Below are 16,594 nucleotides of genomic sequence, written 5' to 3' on the forward strand. Positions count from 1 at the left end.
CATTTGAGGAAGACACACCTCTAAGCTAAGATTCTAGGAAGCAGCTTAGCATAGACTTAGCTATTCCTTTTAATAAAACTGTAAGAATGGCTTTGATGTACACAACAGTGTGTTAGGTCCTAAAGATAGAAAAAGACAGTAATCTCTACCCATATGGCCAGAAATCTAATAGATATTCAATATGTAAGTTCCACTTAAAATAGAGCAGAACTACTGTCTTTATTATTAGCTTTTGCACCAAATTCTTATTTACTTGAAGTTCAGGTATAAAGGACAGTAAAAAGTGTAGTAATTTAACTACCTTTTCAACTAACAACTATAAAATATTTTGAGTAGAAAAGCGGTTAAGTTAAAAAGTAAAAAGCTTGTCTTTAAACTTTCAGTTTCTTACCTTCACAAGTAATCAGTGGTGAGTACCACATGCTCTATAGAAGGTAAATTCCTGAGTAATTAATACCAACATGAGACATCCTCATATAAATGGTAGTGGGCTTTTTTAACCTTTCCAAGATGCTTAATGCTATTTGGAGTTCAAGGAGAATTAGCAGCAGAAATAAGAAACTCCTCAATTGGCCAGCTAGTATTCACAAGAGGTAATAGAACTAGAGAAACAGCCTTAGATTGGGAGGGCTCTGCCCTTGGGATTCATCTAAAATACTGCTTCTGACTCCAGAGTGGGCAAAGTCCTTGATACTACAACTCTTATTCTATAAAAGTTTAGTGAGATTTCCTTTGGTTACTGTCACCCTGAGCCCTTGTGGAAAAACTTAGTTCCTTTTATTTCTTTCAGGCTCTGAATTTCTGATTCCTGTCACTGGATTTTACTGCCAGCTCTGTGAGGAATTTTTAGGGGATCCAATTTCTGGAGAGCAACATGTAAAGGGTCATGAACACAATGAGAAATACAAGGTTGGTTTTTCTAATACCCTCTGGAGTTTACTACCTTGTGTAGTGATTCTTTTGACTTTGTAAAGTTTCAGAGTCAGTTATAATCACTGAGACTTGAGATTCCATGTAATCACTAGGAAGTTCTCGATCCTAATGCAAGTTGCAGAGCTAACAGAACAGCTAACAGAAAAAAAGATTACTCAAAAAGATTATTTTAGGGATTTCTGCTAAGTGAATTCTAAAAATGACTGAGGTCAAGATTATCTTATAGTATTTTGACCACTTGTTGAACCTTTATCTTTTCTCTACCCAGAAATATGTGGATGAAAACCCATTGTATGAGGCGAGGCGGAATCTGCAGCAGCGAAATCTGGAGCGGCGGAATCTGGAACGCCAGGCCAGCCCATTTGCTGTGGTCCTAGAAAAAGAACGGCGACGGCAAAATGAGCTGAAGCGCAAACTTAGGGAGAAACAAAAAGAGGAGAAACAAAAAAAAGTGAAAGTGAAAGTTGTGAAAGAAACAAAAGAGAGTGACAAGATCTGTATGGAATTAGAAGACCAAATCTCTGAGTGCTGGAATTCCCCTGAAAAAGCTGAAAATAAAAGGAATCTGAACATCAAACTCCAATTAAAAGAAGAAGTGAAGAAGGAATCGCCAACATCATCATCTTTTGGGAAATTTAGCTGGAAGAAGCCAGAAAAAGAAGAGGAAAAGAGTTCAGTGGCGACCCCAAGTATCCTTAAAGAAGAGATTGTAGAAAGCAGTAAGGACAAAGAAGATGGCAAAGCTGAGATGGGGAAGGCAAAACCCATCAAAATCAAGCTGTCTGGGAAAACTGTTGTTGCACATACAAGTCCCTGGATGCCTGTTGTGACAACTTCAACGCAGACTAAAATCCGACCCAACCTGCCTATCCCATCCACAGTACTCCGCAAGTCAAGTTCAGCTACAATGAGCAAGCCTGCGCCACTTAACACCTTTCTGTCCATCAAGTCCTCTGGAACCACTGCTAAACCTCTGCCAGTGGTTAAAGAGTCTTCAGCTGATCCCCTCTTGCCTCCAGACATCATCTCCAAAGCTTTTGGAGGAGAAGAGGTGATTCTAAAAGGGTCTGCAGAGGAGAAAGTGCTGGCTGAAAAGAATGAGCCATCCCATATACCTGACCAAATGTTGCCGCCGCCACCCCCACCTCCTCCTCCTCCACCACCACCACCGCCTCCACCACCCCCAGTTGTACCTCATCCCACTGCTCCATCTCCTCAAGCAAATGTGGTCTTGGCTTCAGGAAAGTCAAACTCAGCTGTGTCTCAGACTCCCAGTTCTGGCTTCCTGAGTCCTAACATTCTGAATCCAGTGTTGCCTATAGCCTTCAAGGCCTCAGCACAGCCAGCTACCATTCCTTCTGATGAGACAGCTCCTGGGGTGAGTGAGAGTGACTGGGACCAGACCCTGTTCTCTATGTTAGTGCGTCCTCCCCCACCCCTCTCAAGTGTGTTTAGTGAACAGGCCAAAAAGGTAGAGAAGCGAAATTCATGCTTAGCCACAGCCAATGCTAAGGATCTGTATGACATATTCTATAGTAGTGGTGGAAAGGGGGCCCCTGAGACTAAGCTGGGTACTGGTCCATTGGCCAATGGGGAAAATAGCCACCTTTCTAAAACTGAAAATTCATATACCTCTTTCACATCTCCCCTGACTAGCAGTGTATCTCAAAAAGAGATTGCTCAAGACAGAGGCTTGGCCACTGCTCCTGTGGTCAGGAACCATGAAAATCCCATAGTAGAAACTGTAACATCAATAGGGAAACGGTCAATTGTAAAGGAAGTAGACTCAAAAAGTAGAGACTGTAGCTATAGCTTCTTACAGCCTCTGACAAGGTTGTGCCAAAATAGGTCTTATAAAACTACCCCACAGACAGACACTTCAGCCATGTGGACTAATAATAGCTCTGTCCAGAGTGACACTGATGGGGATCTAGCTTCAAAAGGGCAAATTAAATTTGACCTGGGAGAGCCAGGCCCACCTGGTATAGACCTGGATCCTCAGCTGTCAGGTACACACTGTCACACCAGGGAATCTCAGACAATGGTAGAAGTTCACCTCATAGATTCTGGTAAGGAAAGCCAAGAGCTCTACAGCTCTAAGGATTGTGGAAAAAGTGAGATAGAGACAAACACTGAACTAAAAGGAAGGGTAGCAGTTAAAGAGGGAGCAAGTGTCAATTCTGGGCCCCATAGCCTAGAAGATTCTAATTTGAACTATGGGAACAGATACATGTGGGAGGGAGAAGTAGAACAACCAGAGTTACTAATGATTGACAAAGAGGTTGAACAATCTAAGAAATCAATGACAGAACATGAAACTCCAAGTAAAGTAATCACTGAATCAAGTGCACAGGCAAAAAAAGACTCATTTCCATTAGAAGATAAATCTTTACTCCAGAATCCACAAGATAAACCAGGGAAAATTTCCACCCCAGAGTTGCTTCTTCAGTGTCCAGCAAGACCAGATACATATTTAACAGATAATGCCCAGGAACAAGGAGTTTCAGGTGGTAGTGAAGAGTGGCTAGAACATTCAGCTCAAGAATCAGGTTCCAGAACTTCTAGGTATAGAAGTCTCAAATTCCAAAGAGAAAGATCAAAAGACTTTCAAGGTAAAATGATCTGTGATTTGGCTGTTTGGGATGAGAACAAGAGCCCAGAGAAACCTGAAGTGAAAACTGTGAAACTTCGAGACATTCATCCAGAATTAACAGCAACAATAGAAAACAAGGCCTTGGCAGATTTTGAAGCTAAACACTTAAAGGTAAAGGAGCTTGCTACTCTGGGGAATCTGGAAGATACACGTGTTGATTTCTGCAATACTCGGTTAGACCCAGGACATGGACCCCTAACAGCCCTGTCTCAGAAAGCATGTGAAGAAAATTTTGTATCATCTGCAGGGTATAATCCCTCTACCCCTAGTAACTTTGAAGCAGTCTCATCTTTTTCTGGGTTTCCATTAGATTCTCCCAAAACCCTGGTGCTTAATTTTGCAACAGAAGGTGAACACAATTCCTCTAATCCCAGAAGTGGGAGGATTGTTTCTCCCAACATTTTGAAAACTGGACTTCCTACAGAAAATACTGACTGTGGCTTGGGTAGCCTAGAGAGAACACATCAGGCCCTTGACCTGTTGTCAGGGGGAAGGCTGCATGAAGAAGCAGAAGAAACTTCCCAGTTAAAGAAGCAAGAGTCACTCAGGTTGGAATCAGAAACAACTAGTCCGGCAGGCCTTGGACCATCTCCTTGCCTTCCAGATCTCGTTGACTTTGTTACACGGACATCTGGCATTCTGAAAGAGAAACTGTGTTCTCCATTTTCTGATCCAGATGACCCTCTTAAGTGTAGCTCCTTGGAAATGGGACCACTGAAGCTAGAAATCCCAGATGTCTCCAATACAGAAGTAGCGGTTCTCCAGGCAGATGAGGAAAGTAACAACCCTTTGAATTTGGTCAAAACTCCAGCTTCAGAGTCCTCTTCTGGGGAGCAGGTAGTTGGAGGCAGTCTGGTCCCTCAGAAAATAACTGATGAAGCTGCAGTCAGTCCCTTCCAGAACCACACAGAATCCAGTGTTCGTGATTAAACTCCCAGGACTCCTTGTGGATGAACCAAATTGGCTTCTAGAAATTGGATACCCAGATGATCCAGGACTGGTTGGCAGTCTCATCGAACCTACACCATGAGATATAGTCAACATCTTACAGTAAATATTTATGGAAGCTAAAAAATGTACCTCCTTTTTTCCTTTCCCCTTACAATATCAGGCAAATCAATCATAACATATATATATATATATATATATATGTATCTGTAAAAAAAAAAGTATTTTCTGTTATTTTTTTTATCTTTTGGCCAAGTTATTTTCTCCTGCTTTGTCATTAAAGTCAGATGTCTATCTGTTTACCACATAGTGTGCTTTGATTGTATTTTGGCTTTGATGTTGCCATTTGTAGAATGTGGGGGAGGAGGGAAACCAGAGAGTTGACTTCTCCAATTACTGTGTTGTATTCCTACCAAATTTCCTGGGCAACTGGTGGATCTTGGGAGAAACACCGGAAAGCTTGTTGAAACGGAAAGCTTCTACTGAAAAGGAAGAATTGTTCATCTCTTGGGCTTCCATTTGGATGGGCCTACCTTAACAATGTTTGAAATGCAGCGTGAGTAGCCCTTTTATTGTTTATTTACTTCCCTTACTGGCATGTCAGCTCCCATACATCCCCTCTTGCTGTTTGCTTGAGATGGTCCTCCTGGCCCACAAACCTATTTGGAAATGGCCTCAATAAGCATGGAAGAAAATCTGGCAGACTCAACAGAAGACAACAAATCGGTAAGGTTTATTCGTGCATGGCCCAATCCCAGGAGCAGATATGTTTTTAGGAAATCGCTTTCATTTAAAAATGACATTTGCTCATTGTACTGTGTGTTCCAGTAATACTTTATATCAAATTGTTTAGCAACTATTTCTGTTTTAAAGAGGCAGAAAATCTAAAACTTATCTTGAGATTGAACTCATTCTGTTCCACAAATCTATATGTATACCTTCTCTCCTTATCCCAAATTATTTCCATCAGTGTGATGTTTTGGGTTGTACATTTGTTAAAAAAAATTAAAGAATTTATAAGTTGGCTTAACTTTATTTTTAATGTGTTAATTTCATGGAATAAATGCATTAATCTCATGTTTCTTTCTGGATTGTTGTTTTGAAACCACACACATTTGAACTTCAAAGGAAGACTAAAGTAGTGAACCTCTACTGACTTGTTTGTTCCCACCTTCATCCACCTCCCCCCCCCCCGAATTGTCAGAGCTACTTTCTTCATACCAGAATGTTAAGTTAGTAGTCTGTACCCCTCTGCTGCCACGTAAGTGGTGAGAGGCCTCAGTGGTCAGTATTCTTCTGTAAAGCTCTTATAAACCCTTGTTTTGGCTCAGGCTCTTCCAGGAAACTGAGTTTCTTTAAGACAGTCAGACTCTTGCTGAGGTCCTCTTTGGAATCAAGGAGTCAGTCCTCAGATTTTCTAATCTCTGTCTCTTCTGCCATCCCTGTTGTCAGCAATTTGTAACCTGGCTCAACAAAGGCTTCTGAGTCCTTTTCTCTCCTACCTGTTCTTCAAAGGTAATATAGTATCACTAGTCTTATTCTCAGAATTCTTTCTTCCTTATTTCTGTGTGTATGGAGCTACAGAATCATCAGGTTGAATTTTAGGAGGCGAGGGCCAGGGATTTAGCTCAGTGGTATAAGCATCTGCCTGGCAAGCATGAGGTTGTGAGTTCAATCCCCAGTACAAAAAAAGAAAAAAAAAAAAAAAGAATTTTAGGAGGCTACTTAATTTTTCTGAAGCCTTAAGTAATATCAGTTGAGAAATGATTCTGACTCCTCTTCATGTTGTGGAAAGGAAAGAGATTTGACAGCTAGTCATTGAAAATGCCTCCATCATTTGTTGTGGTTTTTGACAAGGTGCTTTATTGGACAGGGTTCTTTTAAGATGAGGATTATTATCCCCATTTCAGCACCAAATGTTTACAGGGTCAGGCTGTCCTGAGTAATCTGTAGGCTTGATTTTTCAGCTGTAGCCCAAATTCAGAATGCTTCTGACCTGGAAACCACAGACTGACTCAAAAAGGTATCTTTTTTTTTTTTTTTTTTGAATGGTGATTTGAACTCAGGAACTTGTGCTTGCCAGGCAGATGCTGTGCTGTTGAGCTATATACCCAACCCCAAAATGTCTTTTAGTAAACTTAAGCCCATGAGCTTTGACAAGATTTGTTTTCCCACTTAGTCCCTTTTTATCCTAGGATGTTATCTATAGGAATTTTGGAAACAATAGTTTAAAAATGCTGGTTTGCATTCATTTTTAGGCCGGTTAGTTTATAGTTTAACCTCTCTGGGAAAAGATAGGTGGGTTTAGGGAAAGAGTAGGGAGAAGTTAATCATATGCAGATCTCAACTCAGTAAGTTAGTCTTCCCCCGTAGGTAAGAGGGAGTCATCTGAGAGGGATGATAAGGAAAGAGAAGCAAATTTTAGGAAGGACAAAACTAGGTAGGTGGGGCTGGAGTACATAGAGCCTAAATTTTAGTAATAACTTGTAATTTCTGGGTAGCTTCAAGATTTACACCAAAGTCATCTACCAATCCAGAGCTTTTTCTAGAAGGCACATTTCTAAGAGTTACAGGAATGGCATTTTTCATGTCTGCTCTGATCCAGGAAAGGGAGAGCTTTTAGAATTCCAGTCTGGGCTGGAAGTAGTGCTACTTTTTATACCTTTAATCAGTGAGATCTAGCTTTGGAGCTCATCCAGAAAAGCTGTGTTAAGGGGGTGGGGAGTCCAACCCAATAGCTAGCACCAAGAGGTAGGGTGTATTTCTTTTTATGTCCTGTCACAGTATAGAATAAAGTTTCAACTTGGAGACAAAGCACATGCAAGGAATGGGCCCTGATCTTTATATGTTGCTTTTGTATAATGCAGGTACATTCTAGATTTCTGTGAACATCAGGAGCAGTTTTTATAGTCCACCCTCATGAGCACAAATGTGAGCAAACACCCACAAGTACCTAATAACCCTCTAAGAATTCCCTTGGCTTTCTGAATGGAGGCTTCCTACCTTGTAAGCTGCCATTCTATTCATAAGGCATGTAACACTTTTAGTATTTATTTTCCTGCTAATACTACTGAGTAATACAGGAAAGTTGTCCAACTTTACACCATGTGTGCTTCATCTCTTAAAAAGTTAAAATGTCCATAAATTATGTAATGTTTCAGTAGTGGGGCATACCAGAATATATGTCTGTCTCATCAAATTTCCAGATGCAGAGTCTGAGGAAAAATGAGTAGTAGATATCCAGGACACAGTAATCCAATAGAAACATTACCTCTTGTTTTTAAGGGGTAAAGATTCAGATGAAATAAACTATAACAAATGAAGTGCTTTTTTTGTTTTGTTTTGTTTTAAATGTCTTACCTCTGCTTCTCCTCAGTTTATTAAGATTAACTAGATCCAGGATAAATGAGTGATTTATGTAAGAAAACAGAAATACAGAATAGAGATTATAAAATCGTTTCTTCTTAGAGTTTAAAGGTTACAACTTTTTATTTGTTGTTTGTTTTTGGTACTGGGGATCAAACTCATAACCTTGCACTTGCCAGGCAGGCACCTACACCGAAGAGCTAAATCCCCAGCCCTATTACAGCTTTTTAGCTTAAAAAGTTAGGTATGCAGTGACAATAGTCATTGGTAAATAAACAATTGAACGTTCACTGTGAATGTACTACTCTTAAAAGATCTGAGTGTGGTGGCACATGCCTATAATCCCAGCACTCAGGAGGCTGAGGCAGAAGGAAGAATCTTTACAAGTTTGAGACTAGCCTGGGTTACAAAGTGAGCCAAAGGCCAGCCGAAACAAGATAACAAGACCCTATCTCAAAAAGATAAAAAAAAAAAAAAAAAAAACAATACTATTCTGAGCTGCCTTCAACTTACACATTTTTGGAAGAAGTTAATTGATAAAACATGACTATGTTACAGCATTTAACATGGTTTATAGTTTTAGATGTGTATATTTCTTTGATTAACACCCCATCCCAGCTGCTTCATAAACTCTCCAAAGTAGGAATTTGTTTTGCTGCTTCATCATCGTATTCACAGTGCACAGTTGCTGGGCATGTAAGGTGTGCAATAAAAATCTGTTGCAGTAATCAGTGTGGTAATAGCTATTTTTCCTAACTGATCATTAATATTTAACAATTTATAAAAGAGCAAAAACAATTGCTGACTCTAGTTTGTGGTTCCTTAACACTTTAGAAGCCATCTGTCTGTATACAAATTACCATCTGTAGTAGGGTGTTTATATCAAGGCTGCCAGTAGTCCCTTGTTGGAGTAATATTCTGGAGTAGTGGTGCCAGATTAGAAAGGGTACACACTGCCCCGCAGCAGAAGAGAAATGGTAAGGAGAGCAAACTGACTTGAGAGTTATAAAAAAGTAAAAAAAAAAAAAAAAAAAAAAAAGCCAAAGAACAGATTTTGAGGGCTCTGATGTTCAGATGGCCCCCTTTCTTCTTCCAGCCAGATAAGTATGTTGAAATCAGCCAAACTGTAAACTCTGATTTGACTGTAGGAATAATTCAACATTTTATGGCCTAGCATCATCTTGTTATCTCAAGACTAAATCAAGCTCAATTTCATTTCTGGATGGAATTGAAAAAAATGTTTAGAGTTTATCTTAGAAGAATGAGAAGCAGTACTTTTACTTTTTGTCTTTTATGTTTCTACCTTCTCACCATGGAAATGCATTTTACATAATATTTTATATATCCATAAAATATATATGTATGCATATGCATGCATAAAAATGTTTATGTTAGTAAGGATTATCTGATGCTGCAGAATTACTGCCAAAGTTTTAGGATTTTTTTTTTCTCTTCTGGATACTTTTATGTATTAAAAAATGTTTTTAGAGCTGTCTTTTATTTGATGCATCATGCCTCTCATCTACTCTCCACAGTTAAAAATAGGACCTGGTTTTTTTCCCTCGAGACCTTGTGAACCCCTCTCCTCCCACCTATGCTGGGCAACATGCCTTCTTTTTTTTTTTTTTTTTTTTTTTTTTTTTTTTTTTGTCTTTTTTCCTTTTGGTACCAGGGATTGAACTCACGACTGCCTGCTTGCAAGGCAGGCGCTTATGTCGCTGAGCTAAATCCCCAGCCCCTGCAACATGCCTTCTTAAAAATCCCCTGTTATTCTTTTCTTCTCTCTCTCTCTTGCCTGTACTCTACTGAGCTGACTGTGCATATCTGCTGATATGCAAGTACTTGGCCATTAAATTATATGAATCAAGATACTTGTCTCCACAAAGCTTACTTTCTTGAAGGAACATAAAAGATAATCAGTTTGTTGCATGCAAAACGGTATAAGATATAATTTATATCTACTTATAATTTAAAAATTTTTCATGCATCTGTTCCTTTTATTCATGGAGAATCAGGCTTTGGCAACCCTATCCTAAAATGGGAATGATACAGAGAAGTTTAGCATCATTCCTGTACAAGGATGATACGCATATTTGTGAAGCATTCCATATTTTTAGAAAAGGGAAAAGAGAAAAGATGTAAATTTGTATATGTATACTTAAGACAGCTAAGATGATTGCACTACTAATTCTATTCTTGGAACAAAACCGTTAACGTAGGATTAGATCAATTTTGCATGTCTATATCTGGTAATCTGAGTAACCTTTTTTTTTTTTAGTAACTCTTTTAAAGATACCTGCAAAGTAATAACCTTTGTTAAGTTCCTACCACCTTGTTTTGAAAGCCTGTATTGTTATTGTTTGGGGGTTTTTGTTATTGTTTGTCTCTTGTTTCTTGTTTTTCTTGTATTTTTTGTCTCATATTTCCTTCTTTAAAAACGTTTTGTGAAAAATAAGGGAAATGAGTATGTTTAAAAGAAGTGAATGAGCAGGATGAAAATAGAGGCATAGGTATGTAATTGGAGAACAAAAGGTAGAGGATGTGAAGAAAGAAAACAAAAAGATGAAATCAACCATATTGAAATAGTATTTTTTTCATCTCTTAGATACTATGCCCTTACTAAGGTTCCATTTAATTTTCCCATAGCCTATTTACATAAGAAATAGTATGATCATATTTTTACTGGTTCTCACCACTCTCTATCATTTCAGGAACAAGTCCAGAATCCTGCAGATTTACAAAAGGAAGCACTGCAGCAGACATTTCTGCTCCAGGAAGGCAAGGACAGAAGTCACAGAGATCACGGAAATGATGAGCGCCCTTGTGGCCAGTAGGCAGTCAACTCTAGGGTCTGACTTCCAGAAGGTAGGTACGGCTGTGGAGAATTCCCTGCCATTTTAGCAGCCAGAAAATGGTGAGTTGAGTGAGTGAAAATATCTGTGTCTTTGTATCAGTAGAGGAGGATAAAATTAGACTGGACATAATGAATGTGTATTTTAGAGTTTGCATCCCACGTCTCATTCAATATTGAATAAATTATCTGTTAAACTTTCATCTCTCATTTTGTGCCATGATACTTATGTTAAAACTGTGGGCTTCAGGCCTTCTCATTCTTCCTGTATCTCCAAATTCCCAGCAAGTAGAATATCTTCAGTCTTGTTTTTAGTCTCCCTTACAAGTCTGTGCAAGAATCAGAGTAAAATTAGGTCCTTAAATGAGTGGAGTAGTAGTAGGCAAAGGAGCCTTTAGGGAGGGAACCAATCATAAAGAACGTTTAAAAAATCTCTGGCATCATACGTCACAATTGTCTACTGGATTCCATTCAGTCTTACTACCTCCCCTACACTGCGTCATTCCAAAATGCAAGGAAATAACTTACTCTGTCCATCTTAATTTCCAGTAGGTGTTTCACTTATTCTTTATACTTGGAACTGTGGACTCAGCAATATGGTGAAAATGAGAACCAAGACCTAATGACTTGACCTCTTAAGTCCTTAAAACTCTGAGATTCATTAAATTCTGAGCTTTCCCAGTTCCAGATTCACCCAGAAAATTACTGGCCTAATTTTGTTACTGATTGGTAGAGTCCAGGAGGTCTAGTTTACTGCCCAACTAAATCTATGGTTTTGGTAACTTTTAGAAATACTTGTGAGATTGCAAATATTTTTTAAAGCAGATAATGAACAACCTAAATTTTCAGTAGAATAAAAAGTAAAGGGTAAAAAGCATCCCAGGGCTCTTGCAACTGAGATTATGTCCATTAAGGTCTACTCATTCCTAAAACATTACTCTGTGGGTGAAGCAATGAAAAACAGCCTGGAACCAGGTCTGCCAACACTTTGTCACTACTACTTTGTCTCTCTCCAACCCAAGGTCTGTTTCTCATCAACCATCATATTATCCTTTCCAGGGACAAGCAAGGGTGTTGGTCACATGCTGGAATTCCAAACTGTGATCTACATGTATACGTCCATCCCCTGGCTTACAGCCCAGATCTTAGTTCTGCAGTGGTGTCTAAAGTCTAAGGCTTTGATTCTGGAAGTGGGCAGTGGGAAAGAGAACTTTTTAAAAATTGAATATTATTTTATTTTTTCTCACTAATTCAAAGAGAATATTTTTGAATAAAGTTTTCTCCTTTGTACTTCTATTGATATTCTGTAGTTTACATATAAGTGATGAAATATTTAAGATCTTTTCATTGAAATATAATTCATAAAACAGTTAAGTTTACATAAGACAAAATTCATTGTCTTAAAGTATACAATTTTTTGGATTTTAATACCTTCAAGTCATACTACTACCACTACCACTAATTCCAGAATACTTTCATCACCTTTCTCCCAAAAAAAATACCCTGGTATATCCACCAGCAAAAACTCCCAATTACCACTGCTTTCACACTGTCCCTGTTCTGGGCACTTACTAGTCTGCTTTCTGTCTCTTATAACTTTACCTATTCTGACCATGAATCATACAACTTGTGGCTGTTTGTGTCTGGCTTCTTTCATTCAGCATAATGCTCTCAACATTCATCCATATAGTGTCATCTGTCATTGCTTCATCATACGATACACCACAGATGTACACCGTGTTTTGTTTATCCATGAGTTGGTAGACATTTTGGTTATTTCCACTTTGGAGCAATTATGAGTAATGCTGCTATGTTTATGTGCAAATTTTCACGTGGACATATATTTTCAGTTTTCTTGGGTGTATGCTTAGGAATAGAAATACTATTGGTAACTGTAACTTTTTTATTTTTCAAAAAATAAATATTTGTATTAAAACATAATGTTCATATTTTTTAAAGCACACGTCATGACTGTTAAGCTCAATGTTCTTTTTTTTTTCTTTTTTTGTCTTTTTCATTTTTATTGGTACCGGGGATCGAATTCATGACTGCCTGCTTGCAAGGCAGGCGCTTATGCTGCTGAGCTAAATACCCAGCCCCTAAGCTCAATTTTCATGAAGTGAACATACCTTGGTAATCAATCATTAGCATAAAGTGAACATACCTTGATTATCAACATCTAACCAAAAAGAATATGACCAACACTGTCTGAATCCCCTCTCTTATCCTCTTCTAGTCTTCACTCTCCCAAATTTAAAGCACTGTTGTGACTGCTATTTTAGTGCTTCTGAAAAAAAGTGAGTTGAAATACACATCACAAAATACGTGATATTTTCATCATTCCAAATTAAAACTGTATTCTACCAGGCATGGTGGTGCATGCCTAAAATTCCAGCACTTGGAGGCCGTGGCAGGAAGATCACTTCAAGTTTGAGGCCAGACTGGACTCCATGAGTTCAAGGGTAACCTGAACTATGTAGCAAGACTATTTCAAAAACAAACACCAACAATAAGTCCTGTATCTCTTAAATAGTTGGTGATCATTACCACCTCCCTGCCACCCCTGGCAGTCACTAATATGCTTTCTGTCCCTATAGGTTTATCTGTCCTAGATATTTCCTGTATGTGGAGTCACAGAACATGTGATCTTTTGTGTCAGTATTTTTTACTTAGCATAATGTCTTTTGAGTGCATCCAGGCTGTAGCAGGTACAAGTGTGTGTTTCTGTTTATGGCTGAATAAGATAGATAGATGGATGGATAGATTGATCTCATTCTCCATTCATTAGTAGGCATTTGATCCACCTTTTGGCTGTTGTGAATAGTACTATTGTCACCACTCATAATATATTTGAATATGTTTTCTGTTATTCCCAATATGTACCTAAAGGTGGTATTGCTGGGTAAATAGTTATTCTTTGTCTTCTTTTTCCTGTGGTGCTGGAGATGGAACCTAGGGTTTCACATATACTAGACAAGAACTCTACGACCAGTGAAGCCAATTTTTCTTGTTGGACTTTTCTTTAATTTTAACACTGGGTCTTACTATGTAGTCCAAACCGACTTCAAATTCATGACAATCCTCTTGCCTCAGCCTTCTAAAGCAGGGATTACAAATGTGCACCACCATACCTGGCATGTTTTGATAGTCTTTCGGTTTCTGAGAACTTGTGCATTTCATGTAGATTTTCAAATTTGTTGGCATATAATAGTTCATGGTATTTTTATACTCCTTTTTTATTTCTGGAACATTAGTACCAATGTCCTCATTTTCCCCTTTATTTTAGTTTTATTTACATATTCTCTTTTTGTCATTAGTCTAGATAAAAGAGGCTTAATTTTGTTGAACTTTTCAAAGAATCAACTCTTAGTCATTGAGTCTCTTTTTAACTTATACTTTCATTATCTCTGGCATTTTTTCTGTTCTGTCTTTTATAATTGTTACTATTTCTTTTTGGTTTTGGTTAGTTTGCACTTCTTTTTCTAGTTCCTCAAGGTATAAAGTTAGATTCTTGATTTGTGATTTTTTTTTATGAAGTTAAGTATATTCGGGTATAATTTCCCTTTTGACACAATTTTAACTAAATCCCAGAGCTTTGAAATGTTATGTGTGTTTGTGTTTATTCATCTCCAAGTATGTGGTAGTTTCCCTTCTGAATTCTTTTTTGACCTGTTGGTTAAGAATGTGCTATTTAGGCAGGTATGGTGGTACACAGCTATAATCCTAACACACCGGAGGCTGAGGCAGGAGGATTGCTATGAGTTCGAGGCAAGCCTGAGCTATATAGTTGGTTCAAGGTCAGTGTGAACTCCATAGTGAGACCCTGTCTCAACAAACAAACAAAACGAATCATGTTATTTAATTTCCATATATGGTGTTACCTTGGTTTGTGAACTTAATTCATTGCATGATTCTGAAAAAGATGGTCATAATTAACATTTATGTGGGAAAGATGGCTACAGTTGTGTTTATCCCTTACTATAGAGTTTGGAAACAAAAGCATTCATGAACCAAGGTACCACTGTATTTGTGAATCTTCTAGTTTTTCTTCTGTTAGTGATTTCTAACCTCATTTCATTGTGATTGGTAAAGAGGCTTTGAATGACAGATTTCTTAGAAGTATATTGTTCCATGGCCACAATAAGGCCACATTTGTTTTATGATTTAATGCGTTATCTACCCTGGAGAATTTCTTATGTACTTGAAAAGTTAGATGCCATGTTCTACATATTTCTGTTAGGTCTTCATAGCTTTAGAAGATAGAAGCCTGTTTTTATATATTATTAAAAATTTCCTCTGAGATCTTAGTTTCTACCACTTTACAACAACTCCAAGGAACATGTCCATCATCCGTCAGATTTATAAACAAGTTTCACTTCTCTTTTTCCTCAGTTTCTAACATATAGATGCATTTTCATACTGCAAACTACTTGGAGGTAGTTATTTTTACACACTCTCTGGTGAAATGTAAGTGTCTAAGTGGTACTTGAAAAGCCAAAAGCAACCTTGCTTGGAAAACTGTCAGTTAAAGCTGTCACTGGTTTCTTCACAAACAGGGTGAAGGCAGCCATGACAAAGGGCTAGAAGGGCTTTCCTGAAATTTGGATTCTGAATTAATCTAGTTGATGCCGTTGAATCACGACACACAAACATATAGCCCTGAGTGGCTGAGCAGTAGTAGCTATAAAGAGTTCTCTCAGAGGTTCATGAAGTGGCAAGAGGATACTGGGAGCTGAGAAGACCCAACAATCTCCCAGAGCCGTAGACAATGTATCAATGACTCTCTACTGGTAGGAGGTGTATGTGGTTTTAAGAAAGAAAATCCAGTCTTTTTCTGTTTTGGATGTATGTGGGTTTGTTTGGTTGGTTTTTTGTTTTTTGAGAGAGTCTCACTATGTAATTCAGAAGAGCCTTGAACTCACTTTATGGCCCAAACTGACCTTGAACTCACAGCAGGCCTCCTACCTCAGCTTCCCAAATGCTGGGATTATAGGTATGCACCACTACACCTGACTCTGTATGTCGTTTTGTTGTTTGGGTCCTGGAGTTTGAACCAAGGGCCTTGCACATACTAAGCATGAGCTCTACTACTGAGCTCTATGTCAGCCTTGTTTGTTTATTGTTAAATAATATAAACTACAGAAAGTAAAGCTTTCTAGTTGAGGGAAAGTACAGTGAGAAAGCACAAGGTTTAAAGGTAATAAAGGTTTAAAAACTCCAAACCAAGCCAGGTGTTGTGGCTCACGCCTGTAATCCCAGCACTTGGGAGGCTGAGGTGGGAGGGTTGTTGCAAGTTCGAGACCACCTGGGCTACAAAGTGAGCTCAAGGCCAGCCTGAACTGCATATTGAGACCCCATCTCAAAAAAGACAAAAAAACAAACAAAAAAACCCTCCAAACTATAAATATATAGGACTGATTTTTCCTTAACTTACCAGAACATAATAATTTTGCCCTTCAGAAGTATGTAGGAACAAAGCTCTCACTGATGCCTTCAGAGTCGCTGAGGCTGGGACTGGGGAGTAGCTCAGAGTAGCTTGCTTAGCATGCGCGAGGCCCTGCAGTCAATCCCCAGTACCACAGAAACATAAAACAACGAGAAGTCACAGGCGTATGACCCTCAGACTTGAGCAAGTCTACAAAGGCATAAAGCAGGTTAAATTTATAGTGATAAACTTGACACATAATAGCAGCCTTATATAAAAGGCGTTTTAAAGTTTCCGTAACACTTTCCCACATTTTTCCTTTGCCATGTGCTTAGTGATAGACATAAATTGTGCTACACGTTAATTACACTTAATTGGTAAGTTCCCGGGAATGGACTGTAGATAGTAGGACTGGTTT

General features: G+C 38.5%; 1 protein-coding gene and 1 pseudogene across 4 annotated transcripts in view; both read left to right on the forward strand.

Moving 5' to 3' along the window:
- Nucleotides 1-12,692, forward strand: part of Znf318 (zinc finger protein 318) — a 37,030-nt gene extending 24,338 nt beyond the window's left edge. Inside the window, exons 9-12 of one of the 4 annotated variants that reach the window (XM_063238825.1) lie at nt 791-909; nt 1,202-2,311; nt 10,612-10,765; nt 11,811-12,692. In XM_063238825.1, coding sequence (XP_063094895.1) covers nt 791-909; nt 1,202-2,311; nt 10,612-10,734 — 1,352 coding nt within the window. In that variant the 3' untranslated portion in view covers nt 10,735-10,765; nt 11,811-12,692. Of the gene's footprint in view, nt 1-790; nt 910-1,201 lie in introns of all 4 variants that reach the window. The other 3 variants (XM_063238824.1, XM_063238823.1, XM_063238826.1) reach the window with 3 other exon arrangements.
- LOC111758016 (U6 spliceosomal RNA) lies at nt 9,915-10,015 on the forward strand (annotated as a pseudogene).
- Nucleotides 12,693-16,594: the final 3,902 nt, after the last annotated feature.

This window comes from Cavia porcellus, unplaced genomic scaffold, assembly GCF_034190915.1.
Source record: "Cavia porcellus strain 051 isolate PalLab524CR breed Dunkin Hartley unplaced genomic scaffold, mCavPor4.1 scaffold_28, whole genome shotgun sequence".
Lineage (NCBI taxonomy): Eukaryota > Metazoa > Chordata > Mammalia > Rodentia > Caviidae > Cavia > Cavia porcellus.